This window comes from Octopus bimaculoides, chromosome 5 (assembly GCF_001194135.2).
Source record: "Octopus bimaculoides isolate UCB-OBI-ISO-001 chromosome 5, ASM119413v2, whole genome shotgun sequence".
Lineage (NCBI taxonomy): Eukaryota > Metazoa > Mollusca > Cephalopoda > Octopoda > Octopodidae > Octopus > Octopus bimaculoides.
The window spans coordinates 103,399,514-103,417,565 of record NC_068985.1 but is presented as its reverse complement, the minus strand read 5'-3'; the positions used below and the strand labels follow the sequence as shown (position 1 = coordinate 103,417,565).

General features: G+C 29.7%; 1 protein-coding gene across 6 annotated transcripts in view; it reads right to left on the bottom strand.

Moving 5' to 3' along the window:
* Window positions 1–18,052, bottom strand: part of LOC106876426 (uncharacterized) — a 1,308,965-nt gene that overhangs the window by 11,504 nt on the left and 1,279,409 nt on the right. For 5 of the 6 annotated variants that reach the window (XM_052967877.1, XM_052967880.1, XM_052967879.1 and 2 more), the window contains 2 exons: window positions 5,304–5,348; window positions 33–164 (listed from right to left, as the gene is read on the bottom strand). In XM_052967877.1, the coding sequence (XP_052823837.1) occupies window positions 33–164; window positions 5,304–5,348 (177 nt within the window). The remainder of the gene's footprint in view (window positions 1–32; window positions 165–5,303; window positions 5,349–18,052) is intronic. The other variant, XM_052967881.1, reaches the window with a different exon arrangement.

Sequence of the window (18,052 nt, the reverse complement as noted above, 5' to 3'; positions counted from 1 at the left end):
TTGCAGCACACAATACTGGGCAAATATCTTACCATATTTTTTGGCTTTTTTTTTCTGTTTTCTCTTGCTTATGATGACAGCTATAATGGCGAGAATGACAGCAATAAGTAGGAAAGCCAAGCCACCAACAATGCCACCAATGGCTGGCACTGGTAATGCTGAAACTAGAATAAAAATAAAAATATATGGAAGACAGAAAATGAATTATTTTGTTAAAAGAAATTATGACTTTCTTTACTTTCTGGCTTTTATTTCTTTTATCCAAAATGAGAATTTTGTAATTACAAGCCTTTGACTCTAATCTATAAAATTTAAAAACCTATTTGAACTAATCTTTAAACAACTTTAAACCAGTCTCAGTGAATTTAGAATGATACAAACAAAGAATATGAACACTAAATCATTTTAAGTGTGAGTCTCAAAGTGGATACAACTATAGATAATAGCATGTAATATAATGGGTTAAAAACTCTTGGATAGAGAAAAGGGTGAAGGCTTCCTGCACAAATCCACCTCTTCTGTACACTACCTTCTCTCTTGAAATTAATAACTGAACACATTCAACAAGAAGAGACACATATTTCAATTTTCTATCTAAACTATCTAGTGCAGATAAAAAACATTAAAACACAAAGTCATACGCAAATTACTCTATTCATAATAATATAATCATGAACTAGAAATAAATAGCTTTGACCATATTTCCAGTCTCTTCTCTGGTATGCATGCATGCATGCACACAGATAAATATACACAGATAAACAGACTCTACTATCTTGTATGATAAAGACAACCTTCTCTAGTGTGCTGGAACAAAGAAAATTTTGATAGTTACTTATAAATAATAACATATGATAAATCAAATAACCCATCATAATCACACAGACACTGAGACAAATACACAAAAGGAAATAATAGTAAAAAAGTTATTAATTAGCAAATGTCCAGCTGTCATTTGCAATCAGGATTTCAGAAATGAAACAATATTGGGAAACATGAAACAATTATGACAATAACAGTTCTAATTTGAAATGGTTACAAAGTCACCAGCAGAAAATTCACTGATCTTCAAGAACACAAAAAATAGCATAATAATAATAATAATAATAATAATAACAATAATAATTATAATCCTTTCTACTATAGGCACAAGGCCTGAAATTTTGGGGGAGGGGATAAGTTGAGTACATCAACCCCAGAGTGTAACTTATTACATTGACTCCAAAGGATGAAAGGCTAAGTTGACCTTGGCGGAATTTGAACTCACCTGAATTGCTAACAATTCTGCCAGCTCACAACCTTAATAATAACAGTAATGATGGTGATGATGATGACTTTATATATTTGCCACAGAGGCACCTGATGAGAGGGACAATAGACGGACAAGTTACAATTTATGTGGGGGTCTTACATAATAGGAAAAAATAAAAAGGGAGGGAAGGAAGAGAAATTAGATAAAATATTTACATAGCACAGAAAGGAGATTGGTATAGAATGTTTTGCAGAGCTTCTACAAAATGTTTGCCTCAAAGGGACAGGAAGATTATCTGAAGGGCTATGAGCACTTGAAAAATTATAGAAAGCTTGTGAATATCTAAGATTAAAGGTACCTACATAAATTCTACCAGGAATAAGAACAAACTTGAGTCAAGCTGAATAATAATAATAATAATAATAATAATAATAATAATAATTAAAGTAATAATAATAAAGAAAAGGAGAAAAGTGCAATCCTGTTCTCTGCAAAAATCCTAAGAAAGATCCTTGAAATCTGGGATTTGTGATTAAACCTCAAGATAACATCCAAATTCTAATTAACTTAGCATGTAATAGCTTTGGAATGACAAAATAATGATGATAATAATAGTTTCTTTTAATGGTCACAAGAGACCAGGATGTTGAGAACAATACAAGGATGAAATGCATAAATACAAGTATGATAGGTGATTTCTTTCTAATACTAGTAATGATTTTTTAAATAATAAAAATGGAAAAAAACATCAAAACAACAACAAAGACGATACTAATTATAATTATAAACAGAGGAACATCTGACACACAAAATACCAACAAAAACATTGACAGTTACAGTAATGATTTATGTAGATGGTGAGACATTCATGCCTTTTCTGTGGCCATTAACAGTGTAGGTGAAACAGTCCCAAAATGGGGTACGTTATATTTTCAATTAAATGATGAAAGTGTCACAGAATTACAGTAAACACCGCAACAACAATAATAATAACACAAACAAAAAGTACAACAGTTAGAACAGAATATAATGAAAATTTAACACAAAATTGAAAATCACCAGCTTAAATGAAGGACAGCAGCAGCAACAACAACAACAACAACAAAAACAACAACAACAACAATAACAATAATAATAATAATAATAATAATAATAATAATAATAATAATAATGATAATTATGAAGACTGAAACAAAACATTACATTAAAAGATAAGCTGAATTTAAAATAGAATAAGCAGAACTTGGGCAAAGAAAAGATGTGTTAACACCAGAAGCCAAATCAATTATCTGCAAAGGAAACAAAAAACATCAAAGAAGGAAGAGGAAGGCTCCTGCAAAACACTGCATAATCAAACATTCGAAAATATGAGAAGGCAAAACTGTAATTACAATTTCTGCACAGTCAACAAGCACAAAGGAATGTTTGCACAAATGGTAGGAACTCTTGTTTTCTTAATAATAGTCAGATGACTGTTATGTAGGTGTCAAATCTTGTGTGTAGTATAGAGTAAACAAAATGTGATGTATGTATTGCAAATAGAATGCCAGATTAGATACCCTGTTTTATCTATTTTTATGATTTCATTGTCTTGCATTAAAAATTCTACCTGATTAAATTTGGACATTCATCAAAAAATGACCTAATATATAGTTAAAAGTATTTCATGGGGTTTATAAGAGTATACCATACTGTACCCTAACTGCTAGAAAATCCAATAATGAAATTAAGAGCATAGTGGGTAAGAAAGTAAATTAATTTCATTACAATACTGGTAAGCAAATACATTGTTTCTTAACTTGCAAGAAATAGTGGTCACACTGACCTAGAATCACACTTCACTTTCTTAATAAAATAAATAGGAGGGGAGAGGACACATTCAATAATGAGGTCTTAAACTCTGATCTATAGTTAAACAGCAATGAAAGTGGACACTGAGATAGACTTGTAGCGTTTGATGATTTCTTTATTGATAAATAGCATCTGTATTGTCCAAGTAAATAACTTTGCATCTCCCACTAGGACTTCTCTGATTAGTAAATGATCTTTATATCTGTGTCTTTCATCTCAGAATCTTTTTACTTCTCCTCCAGAAATTGTGCATCTTTCAGTAGTGAAGGTGGCATTCTTGCATATTGATGTTAAGAAGCTGATCAGTCAAGAGCTTCCTATATTTCAATGCATCAATGACATTATTAAATCAGAAAAGTTTCTACATTCTTTAATATATCTTGGTATTAGATATGTCTTTCAATTTTACTACAAACTGAGCAATTTTTTGAATTCCAACATCAATAATTTAATCTAATATTTCTGTTCTTCAATTATTGTAGTGGCAATTTCATTGTGTCACTCCATTTTGGATAATTAGGCACATGTATTAATCCATTTCTTGTTAAACTCATGTAAATTCTTCATATTGACATTGTTGTTCTTCCACCTTGTCCAAACCAACTGTATTACTGATGGTTAAAAGTAGCAAAATGTCTATTTTTTACCTTACCATGCATTTTAAGTCACCAAAGGAACCATTACATGGCTGCTTGAACTGCTATAATTAACAGTCAAATCTCCCACATATTTCACCCTACTGTCCCAAATAAAGAAAAAAAAGCATGAGATAATGTAGTCCTACACACTCCTAAAAACGATGGTCATGGTTGGAATGTCTGTTCAATTGACCTTAGGTTAAACATCATCTTAGCATTTTGTTAAACTTAAAGAAGTTGACTTAGATTATTTGTTTATTACATCCAAACATTTCATAAACAATTAATATTATTATACATGCTGAGCAAAGTAAACTTACAGCAGAAGTAAAGAAATCATAACTTCTGCATTCTTCTCTAAAAAAAACATTTTTTGAAAAGCTGACAAAAATTTGTAACACCCTTCGAAATGAAGTTCTTGCAGAATATGTAATTTTTTATAGTTAGTATAACTGAAAACTGTATTATGATACTTCGTATGGAAATATGTGCATCTGTATACACATACATGTGTATTGAATGATGATAATGAAAAACTGCGGCAGCATAAACTAAACTAAATGGGTAACAAAACAAGAGTTGATAGCTTATAGAACAAATGAGTTTAGCTTTTAAAAGTATTACATTAATTCAAAGTAGTTTGAATGCAACTTTTTAAAAGTCATGTGTGGTTCTTGATTGAATAAGAACTGCCTTTAGGATTCTTCAAAAGTTAGTAAGAAATCCCTAACAAAAATTAGTAAAAGATCTCTAATAAACTAAAGCTTTAAATGCCAAGTCCAAAACTTTCTACTTGAATAACTGCCCAAATTTAAGAAAAGTCTTATGTGCCCAAGGTGCCACATAATGAAACTCAACCAAGGACGATAAGGTTAGGAAGCGAGCTTCTCGCCACACACACACACATTTATATATGGATATATATAAAGAGAAGTCTCATCAAATGAAATACTGAACCTGATATTGAAAAGTATCTATTCTGGCAATTTTACAATAATTCTTTGGCCCTAAGAAGAGATAGCAGCAGCATGGAAAGAATTAATATTTTTTGTTTTCATTTCCACTTTATTTAATTGCTCCATTCTCTAATTATTTTTAAGTACCTGGCTTTTACTTACAGGACACTTTTGTAAGCCAGGATTGAAGTTACAAATACACACTACTAGCAACTCTACTGGTTAAAATGAATATAATATTTCTAAGATAATTTAACCAAATTTAAAAATAAATAAAAATAAACATAGATGCTTCAGGATCCTTCATTTCTTAAATGTATGTCAAAACTCAAAATTGAAATCAAGAAGATTGGTTACAAAGAGTGTTTATTTTGAAATTAATTAAGCAAAATATCTAACAGTTTTAGCCAAACCATAAGGTCCTGCCATTTATGCATTGAGAGCTTAAGGTTTATAAAATAAATAAATGAGGGAGGAAAAAAGGAGAATGAATTGCCAAGCAAATTAAGAAATAATTAACAATTAATAAACACAAATACAAAAGGACATATTTGAAAGAAAAAGAAAACTTAAATGATAACAAGATTATTTAAGAAGTCAGCTTACGGCTATTATCAGAATCATCGGTACCATCATTGTCATTGTCAGGGCCTGAAAATGATAGCAGTCACCAGTGTACATTTGACTAACAGACACAGTTATTTTACAATGACTTAGTTGTTAGCATAAGGAACTAACATGTATTTTTTTTTGCACAAGAAACTTATAAACTTAATGAAAATTATTAGTACAACTCAGACTAACAAGTACTTAGTTATTAATTAAAATGAAACCAAACTCAGAAGGAAAAAAGAAGAACAAGAAAGAATGCACAGTTTTTTAATATGCTGACTTTCCTGATTTTATGCACAAAGGATTTTTTTCAGTGACATAATACTTCGGATAAATAAGGGAGGAGTATAAACCTTACAAGTGGGAATAAAAAATATATCATTTGTATGCTATCAAACCAAAATACTCCATCCTATACAGAATTAGAAACTGTTTATCTAAGTATACTTTGCATTAAGTTTCATTATTCGGACAAATTTTATAATTAAGTGTTGTACAGAAACAGATTTTGAAAGAATAAAAAATGTGTTGCTTAGTTGAGTTAGATTAAAAAATTACTTGCATTTATTATCTTTTACTATTTTTCTTCATCATCCTGCAATTTTATATTTATAAATGAATACAGCACAGGTTGAGCAAATTTCAATTGTTTGAAATGCTTTTAATTGTTAAAACTATTTTACAGCATGACAAACTTAAAGTATTGAATACTTTAAAATACAAATTTCCCTACAGTTAACCACCTACACTTTTTTCTGCAAAATAGGGGTAGCTTATCCTGTTCAAGCTATATTATTAGCATTATCCTGCAAGTGAGAATTTAAAAATCACTTCTTTAACTTTCTAAGACATTTCAACGCTTCTAAAAGCAAACTTTGTTTGTTTACGTTTGTCGTAATTTGAATTTAACTTTCCCTACATTAATTAATTTTTGCTTACTGATTTGATTTCAAGTCACCTTTTTATTGGCTAGTGTGCCCAGTGGATATGAAGAAAATTTTAGTGTCTAAATATACTGAACATCAATTGCGACCAAAGTTATATGAAGGATTTGAGAACTTGTCAATTATACTTTGTCTAACTCTAAGCTGATTTAAAGGTTTATAGCTGAGAAATTAGCGCATTGAACATATATGAATGCTCAAAGAAAGTAACTTAGAACTTTTAAAATTTATTATCTTTTAGTAATGAAGAAACTTATGCAAAAATATCCTCTGCAATTAATGGTTTATCTTTTACTATTTTTCTTCATCATCCTGCAATTTTATATTTATAAATGAATACAGCACAGGTTGAGCAAATTTCAATTGTTTGAAATGCTTTTAATTGTTAAAACTATTTTACAGCATGACAAACTTGTAATTTGATACTGGTACTTAATCTATAAACCAGACATAATGTAGAATAAAGAGTCTTGTTCAGGAGTGAATATACGTATTATGATTCATGATAAAGGTTAAACCCAAGATATGTGACTAACTTAAATAGGTGTAAAACATGTGATTCAATGTTGAAGTGAATCTATTATATTTTGAAGAAAACTGTCAAAAATGAAAATTGAACATTCATCATCATTGTTTAATGTCTGCTTTCCATGCATGGGTTGGACGATTTGACTGAGGACTGGCAAACCAGATGGCTGCACCAGACTCCAATCTGATTTGGCAGAGTTTCTACAGCTGGATGCCCTTCCTAATGCCAACCACTCTGAGAGTGTAGTGGGTGCTTTTACGTGCCACCAGCACGAGGGCCAGTCCAGTGGTACTGGCAATGGCCACGCTCAAATGGTGCTTTTTACGTGCCACCTGCACAAGAGTCAGTCCAGTGGCACTGGCAACGACCTCGCTCGAATGTTTTGTTCACGTAATTCTTTTCCTTGGTTTCTTAAAATATGTCTACAGCAATACAGTTTATTAGCCAATGAATTTAGTTTCTAAATTGTTACTGAAGCTATGGAATATCATTTGGTAAAGACATTTAACTTATAATCTATCAGGCAATGGATTCACTATATAAGTAATAACTATCTGAACATGTATTGGTGAGTTCAAACGTTTTGGTGGGAAAATATACAAGAGATAGTTACCCTATCACTTGTAAGTGTTAAACAACTTAACTGGAATAAATTGCATTCAGTTTTGTCAGTTACCTTTTGACTACCTTTTGAAGCTATATTATGCATACAAAGATCTGTACATTCAATAAGAAAGGATACTTTAACTTATAGTTGCTATAAAAATAGCTTATTTCCATCAGTTGAATGAGTTGATATGTAAAATAGTGTATTTGAAATTTTGAGTGAAATATCTAAAATACACTTAAACAATATTGTTAAATATAAATATAAACATATTAATTTGGAAAGCAAGAGACAAGAGGGTGACATAGAAGAGAAAGAGAGAGATGGGGGGATAGGGATAAATGGTTCTTTTTCCTTCTGAATTAGGTTGTACATTTAGAACAATGTAACAAAAGAATAAAACAAATTACTATGTAGTAAAATATTAAAACAGAAATATTAAATAAAAATTAAAAGATAAAACTGTTTCCATGAGTATAGTTGAACTGACCAAACTGCTCTCCGTTGTGTACTGGCCAAATAAACCAATTTCAGTGAAAGTGAAATTTCTTTTTATTTCAGTCCGATGTAAGACTTGCGATGTTAAAAAGTTATATAAAAATTTATTTGGAAAATTTTCTTCTTGAAATTTGAATATATTTTATTTTTAATCACTAATATCTAAAGCATAATTTTTGATATTTGAAATCGTATACGTGCAATACTCTAATTCTATGTATTTTTATAAATCCAATTAGATAAAAACGGTTCTGTAAGCTGGTTAAAAATATTGAAACCAAAGCAGCTGAGAAACCTTAACAATAGTTCCTTCCTTAATCAGAATTTGAGTCTAAACAGTACAGCATAAGCTGGACTTCAACTTTCTATGAGAAAAATTATATCAAAATTCATGACATGGTGAGTCTATAAGCCTATGAGTGTAAATGTTCTTTGCTATTATTGAAGAACATACAATTATACATTCCAAAAATATCTTTAATCTAAGATACAATTTTAAATTTAAGAAAAAATACAATAGTTGGTTTATAACTAAGACTGCAAGAGGGAAAAAAAATAGCTTTACTTGAGGAACTAAGTTTATTATAAACAAAATGAACATCGACAAGCTTACATTCGGATTCAGAATATATTTGCTTATTCAGCTCTTTTGTAATAATTTTAAACCTGAAAAAGATTTATTTGATGTGAAATAGCAACAGCACACTGCAGAGCTTTGCTGCAGGGAAATGGTCCAAAAAGCAGAATAATCACCGTTGTAATGTCATTCTAAAACAATATAGCTGTAAAACACTTGGTTAGAGATTAACATGGAGCTAGAAGTGAGTAATGGAACTATTTTCTTTTGTAAACCAAAGAAAGAGAAGATCATTTCATAAAGCAACCACCAAACACAAATCATGTGAAAAGAGCAACCGAATGGAAGCTCAGCTTATCACTAATGTTTCTAGGGAACATTTTAATTACTTATTTACAGTGATGGTGGTGGAATGGTAAAATAAGTGGAGAACTCTTACAAGTTATATGTGGAGATGTTCTTCCCATTTTATTTGGAAAAAAAAAAGAGAAAAAAAAAACAACAGAAAGAAATTTCACTCAATCATTTGAAGGTGTATTAATAACTCTAATTCTCTTCTCTCCTAGCTTGCAATTTCCTTTCATGTTACAAACTATAGAAAAAATTTGGTAGCTTGGTAGGTATTTATTATGTTATCACAATAGAAAAACTTTATTATATTATACATACAAATAAATATCATACATACACACACACACACATATATAAGTATTATACATACATACATGTATGTATAATATATATAATTACATAGAAGTTTATTTTAACCAGTACACTATGTTTTTAAAGTAATAATAATTTTCACATCAATTATCAAACACATTCTGAGTGCAAATGTTGTTCTTTGGCTTATCTAGGCCTATGCTCAGAGTAAAATACAACACTGCAGATTAATAAAAGCTGTTGTTAATTTAAAAAGTGCTACCATTTATTATATCTGAAATACATGATACCTCTTCTGGGACAGATTAACTGAAACATTTGAGATTTCACAGTATTAACCATTGGTATTGTCCACTGCAGGCACTGCAATGGCAGTGACAGAATGTGAATCAGACTCAACACATTTTTACTCTATTTACAATTCACAGAGCCATGCACATGTATATATATATATGTAAATATGTGCAAGTTTGCATGTGTATGCGTAAGCTATATATGAATACACATACACACACATGGAAGCCTCTAAGATGTACTGTATCTGTATATCACAAGGTGAAACTTTGTCACATACTGTTACATTGATTATCTCTGAGAATCACATTAAGGTTATACATGTAACTAGAAAACTCAACCACTTTCATACTAGCTCAGTAAATAGGTTGTAATATATTGTTTCAGTGACTAGAAAATTGGAAAAGTCATAATCTCTCTATCTCTATATATATATATATATACACACACACACATATATATATCAAACACATACATGCACTCGCTCAGAAAGACAAGCAGGATATAACTATTGTGCTATTAGAAATCTTATGAAATATACTGAAATAGTTTACAGCATGTTGCAGGAATCTCTGACTGAATAAAGGCTTTTGAAACTAAAACGTTTTTGATATGATTGAACAGCCAACACTTTTGCAGTAACTGAATATTCCTTCAGCACCAATTTATTTTTACATTTTAAATTAACTAACTTATGAATTTAGTGTTAAGTAATCTTTTGAGAGGAAAGGGGAAGTAACTATTATAAAAAATTGAGATTGTTCTTGTTACACGCAAAACAGTCATATAGAACTATTTTGTGCCTGTAAAATACTTCCTTTCTTTTGTGCATTTATCTGTGATGTGTGTTATGTAGCTATGCCAACGTGGTTTATGGAACTACACATAAATTAGACACTGAAGTTTTACATGAAATTTATACCAGAATCATTAGAGTGATTATAAAGGCAGCTATAAGTGAGTCTTTTCATTTTCAAACAGAATTTTTTAACCATAATGTGATAATAATTTTATAAACTGTCAGTTAACGTAATTCTTAGTTTAGGAAGAAGGAAAAAATGACATTGCTTGTTTTGAGTAACAGAGATTCCAGTTAAGCTCCAAGCAAAACAGGCATTTCATTTCCATTATAATATTAATGCACTTGAGAAAGGAAAAACAAATATTACACAGCTTCTTTTTTTCTCCATTATGATCCTCAGTATTTACACTTTTATTAAAATAACTATTGTGTGTTTAGACAGATGAAAACAGGACAACTGTCAGATATCCCAACTGCATCATTAATGCTATCTTCTATGATATCTCTTAGTCTTGACTCCAAATGTCACTAGAGAAAACATAAGTCTTGTATGCCATGTGAGCTAATATTATAATTCACTGTAAGATAACAAGATTAATGCTACTGAACTACTGATTTTTCTTTTATGAAATTTCTGATGACTAAGGGAATTATTATTTTTTAAATTTTCTAAGTTCTATAATGATAATGCTATGCAGTGAATATGAAAATTATATCTTGATTAAGCTTAACCTTTATGTGAATTGTGTGCTAGAAATTCTTAAAGTACTTCAACCAAATTTCTGAACACTTTAATATATTAGAGCAAGCTTTTCAAGGTCAATGTAATTTCTTCTATCTTTACTCATATATGCAATTTTCTATTACTGAGAAAGAGAAAAATTGTTGGATTCCAAGCAACAAAATTTTTCTAAATTTTCCTTAGTCATCACTCATTTCTATCCTTTGGAAAAGAGTGAAATATATTAATTGGAAGTAAGGAAAAATCTCTCGGTGATGTTCTTTAATGCATGTTTTACTGGAAAATATTCCATTTTATCATTCAAACTACAATATGGACAATAAAAAATTTTCCAACTGTCAGAGGAGAGGAATACTAAAATTAATGGAAACTAATTCTGCAAGCTAGGAAAAAACGAATAGAGCTGATACTCATTTGATTTTCAATCAGGATGTGTGTGCATGAGTGCATGAAAGAGTGTACATTAGTGTATGTATTAGAGGGAGAACACAAGAATTATCTAGATGAAATATACTTTTTTGTTTTCCTTCATATTTTTAAGGGAACTGTTTCATAAAAGCCAAATTGTTCTAGAATTAGCATGAACAACAGATATTCTACACTTTAGACCATATTTTGAAATATCTCGTCAGATCTGTGAATGTACGTCTAAAAGGTCAACAAAATTATATCAATATTAGATGAAAACAAAAGTCCATTGTAGACAAAAAATAGGCCAGTGATGCTGAGAAATGTTCTCCAGTCTACAACTACTGGAAAATAGTAGTTTTAAATAGAATTATATATAAAACATTGAAATTAGTTGAAATGGTTCTTAGATATTAAAACTCATTCACTCATTGACACATTCATTTTGTGACAACTGTTCACATTTAGTTGTCATATTTCTTATTTATATGAAGTCATACTACATGAAGTTTAGAAATGTAAAAATATTAAAAATAGAAATTTGCCAAAAGCTGTATTGTATGTGTATCAGTTTAATTTAGTTATTAATATATTTGCAAGTATAATCATATACATGCAGTAATGGATATAATACTGTTACCATAACTTAGTGTGTATATGGGTGTTTATGTGTGGATACAAGTGTTCAGGACCCCTTATAAAATTGAAGTGAGAATAAAAACACTAAGTATAAACAGATAACTAAATATCAGGAATATTTACTAAATGACCCCAATGAAGACACAACCCAAAGTCACAGGACAGGATGTTTTAGTTGAGAAATTTATTTTGAGAATAATATCAAGGGATAATTCTATCTTAGTTAAGCAGTTTGTATTGAAATATCAGAAAATACATTACACAATACATATATGTGTGCATGCACATAAACATACATTATATACATATATATGTATACACACACAAACACACACATATACATATGTGTGTGTGCATCTGTAATGTGTGCATGTACTTATAGTTGCCTCTATACATACGTTTATACATATAATAAAATCCTATACCTTTAAGCATCAGAACTAGCAGCAGCAGCAAATTGTATCCTACATACAACTAATAATAACAATAATAATTTCTTTTATTAATAATGTGACCCAAATAAGTAAGTCAATGTAAATTTGTTAAGAGAAACTAGTTTAAGATATAATGTTAAATAAAGAATAGGAGGAAAATGTAATTTGCTGCTTTCTATAAATATATATGAGCGTGTATATCTGAGTGCACTCATGTAATGTAATGGAGATTTTAATCCATGTGCAGGTTTCACACAACACACCTTGCACGGACACAAGCTCTGATAATCAATAGAAGTTAAGAAAGGAAGACAGCTGGTGTTGTTTCAACCATTCCATGATATACAAACTGTGCTTGCTTATAAAATATGCTCGGAAGATACAGGAAGAAGTAAACCAACAAATGTATTTAGGGATTTGGGCAATTTAAGAAAGAGAAGTGATATGGAATTGTTGATTGTACTTACAAATAAGTTACCTATCAATATTTTTCTTTTACCACATATTGAAATACTCTCTAACTAATTAATATTAGTCATTAAAAATTGGCAGTGAATTGTCAAGTTTGTCAGAACACTTTTATGTTTTAGGTTCAAATCTTGCCAATATCAACTTTATTTTTCATCCTTCTGGATTGATAAAATATCAGTAAAGGGGTCAATTTAATCACCTTAACTCTTCCTCAGCAATGTGTGGTTTTGTTCCTACTGTTAGAAGCCAATATTATAATCATCTTCAGAACTTTCTAATAATGATAATGGTTTCCTACATTTTGCCAGCAGGAAACATAAAATGATCAACATTAGACTGCACTCGTCTATACAAATAGAACAAAGAAAGGTATGTAAGAAAACAAACAATTCTTTAATTTGATTAACTCAATTTCAGGGATATATCACAAGTCTGAACACAATTCAACTGTCAACATAACACCACATTAAACAGTGCCGTAGATGCAGCCACCTTCTTTTTCTAATTGTCTACACATAATCACAGTTACTTCCCATGAAAGACTAGCTGTGTGAAACTCAGGAAAGGATTAAAATCTCCAACATTACACATAAAATTGTTTTCACACTCCACACACTTTCACTACATAGTGTAGAGTGTATTGAGCACTTATATGTTTTTGCACTAATACAATAAACAAACTATCTTCATATATGACAGATTTCAATAGGACAGAAATAGACATATATCATAGTTGAGTAACATAAATAGTGAAACACAGAACAGGTTTGCATACAAAGTACAACTTAAAGAAGAAATAACAAAGTGTTTTGTCAGCCATATAGCTAAAGGAATTAGTGATTTTGGGTGATAGTTCCACATTTTGGACAAGAATTCTTTCCATTCTTTCCAGTCTTATTATTCACTAGCATGAAAATAAATTAAAATCAAAAGAAAGTTTATTTTGTATCTATTGACGATGATGGTAATAATAATAATAATAATAATGATGATGATGATAAAAATAATAATAATAATGTGGTACAAAAAAATTATATATGTATAAATGTCATAGTTTTTTTCCTAAATATTACAGTTATTAACTACATTAAATAAACTAAAAAGGTTGAATTTATCTAGATTCTAGGATTGTGAAAATTGTCTTTTGTAAATCCATAACTATGTTTTATTCAATTGATAACATATTAACAAGTTGTTTCTAAATCATATCAAGCAATATTAAAAACAAGAGAATGAAGTAACAGAATAGAAGACTAGTGAATATCAGACATAGGTCTACATTAAAGAATAATGATAGAACAATTATGTAAATCTGTTATGAACAGATCAATCTGCCAAACTAGCAGAAATAATCAGACAACATAAATGACCAATGACAACAACAGCAACAACAATGACAATAATAACAGCAACAGACCTGACTACATTTGGTACTGAGATAACATGAACATGAAACAAGATTGAAATTATAAACGAAGACAAAAAATACAAAATATAACAGAATTAAAACAAATACACACATTAATTATAAATATATATATTTTCCAAATATATCTATTTACATATATTACACATACACACACAAACCTGGTAACTGGTTCATCCTTCATTTACACATATCTTTGTATGGCAAGAAAGACGAATATAGTCACTGAAACATAATTACATGTTCTACAACTACCCTCTGCAAATGATTCTATATTCCAGACTATCACATCTGTGAATATTTACAGTAATTTTTCAAATCTGATTCCAAAGAAGTGAATATATTATATGATTTAAGATACATTTACTATTCTGAAATATATCAGCTGCATTTAATTTATTTCCTTTCTTACATACTCCAGCAATGCGTGCAACAATTGAAAATTGACAATGCTCTTCATTGGAGATAGATAATCTTGAAGTATAGGTGTTCTTTAAAAGTGATATATACTATTGATTTGCAAAATGATATCTCAAGATCAATAAATGTGAGCAATATCATAAATGACACCTATTTAACTGATATTTTGTGCAGTAGTAAGGCAACTCTATAATTTAGATCTATAAAAAAAAATTGTTCTAATAACTATACTTCTAAAATAAACAACCAAATCAGGAATACTAGCAATGTTACCTTTTGGCTATGACATTGGATTCGATATATTAAAAAATTATAATAATATCTGTGTACATTTGCTGTCATTTAAAATAGAATTACTGGAATTGTTATGACTTAACCACTAACTTACAGTAAACTTCCTATAAAAATCATTGTTTTTCTGTTCACTAGTAAAGTGAAGAAAACAATCTATAAAGAAGGCCTAATTCATTGATTCTATAATATGTTGTTTAATACAGCAAACTTTCATTTTATATTATTTAAAGTTAGATTGTTTTCTCCTTTAAAAATATCTAACTTTGACTCAAGATCACATATTTCTGGAGGAGAGGAGGAGGATCAGTTGACTTCAGTGTATTACGGGTACTTGTTTTATTGACTTTGAAGAGATGAAAGGTAAAGTTGAGTTTGATATGATTTCAATGCAACAGGTAAAGTATTATAGTTTTAAGACCACCACAAGGTGCTTCGCTGCTCTATTTCCTTATACAATACTGAATCTGATTTCATGTACAAGACTTCCTTCGTTAAAAGAATTGCAGGAAGCTAGTATGAAATATAAACTTATACAACATAATAATATAGATCTAAATTCTAAAGAGAGAGATGGGGGTGGAGAATACACAGAATTTGAAAGTTCACTTGCATTCCCTCTTCCAAGCAAATGTATTTTGTCAATAGAGGCAATAAACTGAAATACTTGAGCACTTATTTAAAGACCTCTTCAGTCTATTACCGTCTTCTGTTAGAACTGAAAGACCTGTTTTTGTTTTCTTCCAGTGGTGGTGAGATTTGGACTCATATGGCACAAAGCCAGAACAAGCATTGTAAAGTAAATAGTCAAACATTCTAACAATTTCACCAATCCACTGTCTTGGACTGGTACTTTATTTATTGATTCCAAAAGGATGAAAGATATGACAATGGCAGGATTTGAACTTTGAGCACATAAAGCTTGAATATACACTGCAAGGTATTTTATCTGAATAGCTTTGCCAATTCACTGCCTATATCTGCAATTTTATTGCTTAAAGTTATTGAATTAACTGGAAACTGTTTGAATGGAAATACTACTAGAATAGCAAACACTCAAATAGTTTTACATTATCTTTCTCTTCACCTAATCATTCTTATTGTACATTTTCATTATATTTGTATCCAAAGCATTTAAAGAGTAAACTATAGCATGTGGAGGTAATGATTACTGTGATTCATAATGTAAGAAACATTGCAGGACTATATTTATCAGATTTGTAATACTTCTGGTAAATATCTTCCTTAAAATTTTGTAATCTAAGATAAAGTACCTAAAAACATGTAAATTGTAAGCAAATATAATTGTTAAACTAGGCAGCTGATTGAAATAACTGGAAATAGTTCACATGTGCAAAGGATAAGTTTTATATATAATTCCATGCAAATCACAAAGAAAACACAACTTGACAATTCCTTATTTTCTTTTGAAGACTAAACAAAAAACAAATATTTTCTTTAACAAAGAGATACAAGGACACCAAACAATAAGAAGTTGTAACTAAATACAGAAAGAAAAATAAATAAAACAAAATGAAAATAAAAATTGTAAATCATTTTACCAGAATTACCAACTGATTCAGTATTTCTTCAGTAATTAACATTTTTTTCTAATGTTAACAGTTAACATATATGTGTATGTGTATATGTGTGTGTGCATGTATGCTATTGATAACTATAGCTTATTTCTGAGCAAGGTGAATATTTGAAATCCAATTTTAAGTGAAAAATTCTAGTACTACACAAAGATACAATTCCAGACTGTATATTTCAATTATAGGCATATATTGATCTCTTGTGTTTGTGCTAACGCTTTAAAAAATTCATGTACATGTATGTAAGTCTACACACATACACATAAATAAAGCCATATACATATATATATATATATATATATATATATATATATATATATATATATGCACATACACACAGAAATATATATGAATATGTGTATATAGATATACACACTCAATAATGTAATGGTAAACTGGATTATTTTCCTCTATCTGACTGCAATAATTGGTGAGCCTGAAATATTATTTCAGATACTGATGAATATGAACATCAACTACACAAAATATTTAGGTATGAGAAAATAATCTGGTTTATCAATGCATAATTATAATCAACTCTACACACTTTTAACAGAGATGTGCATTTTGCATGAAAACACCAACATATAATATATAAATATGTGTGTATATGTCTGTGTGTGTGTGTGTGCATACATACACACACACACACACATTAGTATTAACAAACAGAAGAAAGAGTACACAACCCCAGAGATACAGTACAATATTTATTTATGGTCAGCAAGAATTTGTATCACTATCCAAGGCTTCATACTAGAATGAAAGGATGTCACAACCTTTGGGTTATGAATTCTGACTAAAGATGGCGTAATGGTATAAAGTATAAATATGACATAGATGAAATACATGAAGCATGTCTCAGCAGGTTTTAATACTGTTGAAAGGAAAATAATTCTCAAAGCAACAAATAATAACAAATGTAAATCTACTATAAGAGGGGTGATTCTCCTTTCTGAGTTAACGAACATATGCTTTGATACACACAAAAAAACTTGGGAGAATATAGGAAAAATACATATAAAACTAAGGGTAACCATATATCATGTATGCAATAGGCATATTCATATACATATGATTGTTTACCCAGAAAGGAGAATCACTTCCCTAACTCTTGTAGATTAGTACCTGCTGTCTTGAGAATTATCACACTTTAGCATACTGAGGCAAAAATTCATATGTATTTTCTCTATGTGAGACTTATGCTCCTCAAATCAAAATATGAACTTGTCTACCATCTTAGCTTCAATCATAATTTTCAGACTGAAGATAGCAACATGATTTCAAGTCAACATGAAACCTTAAGTACTGATATGTATTCAGGCTGACCATAAAATATTGTGTGTGTATGTATGTATGTATGTATGTATGTATGTATGTATGTATGTATGTATGTATATATA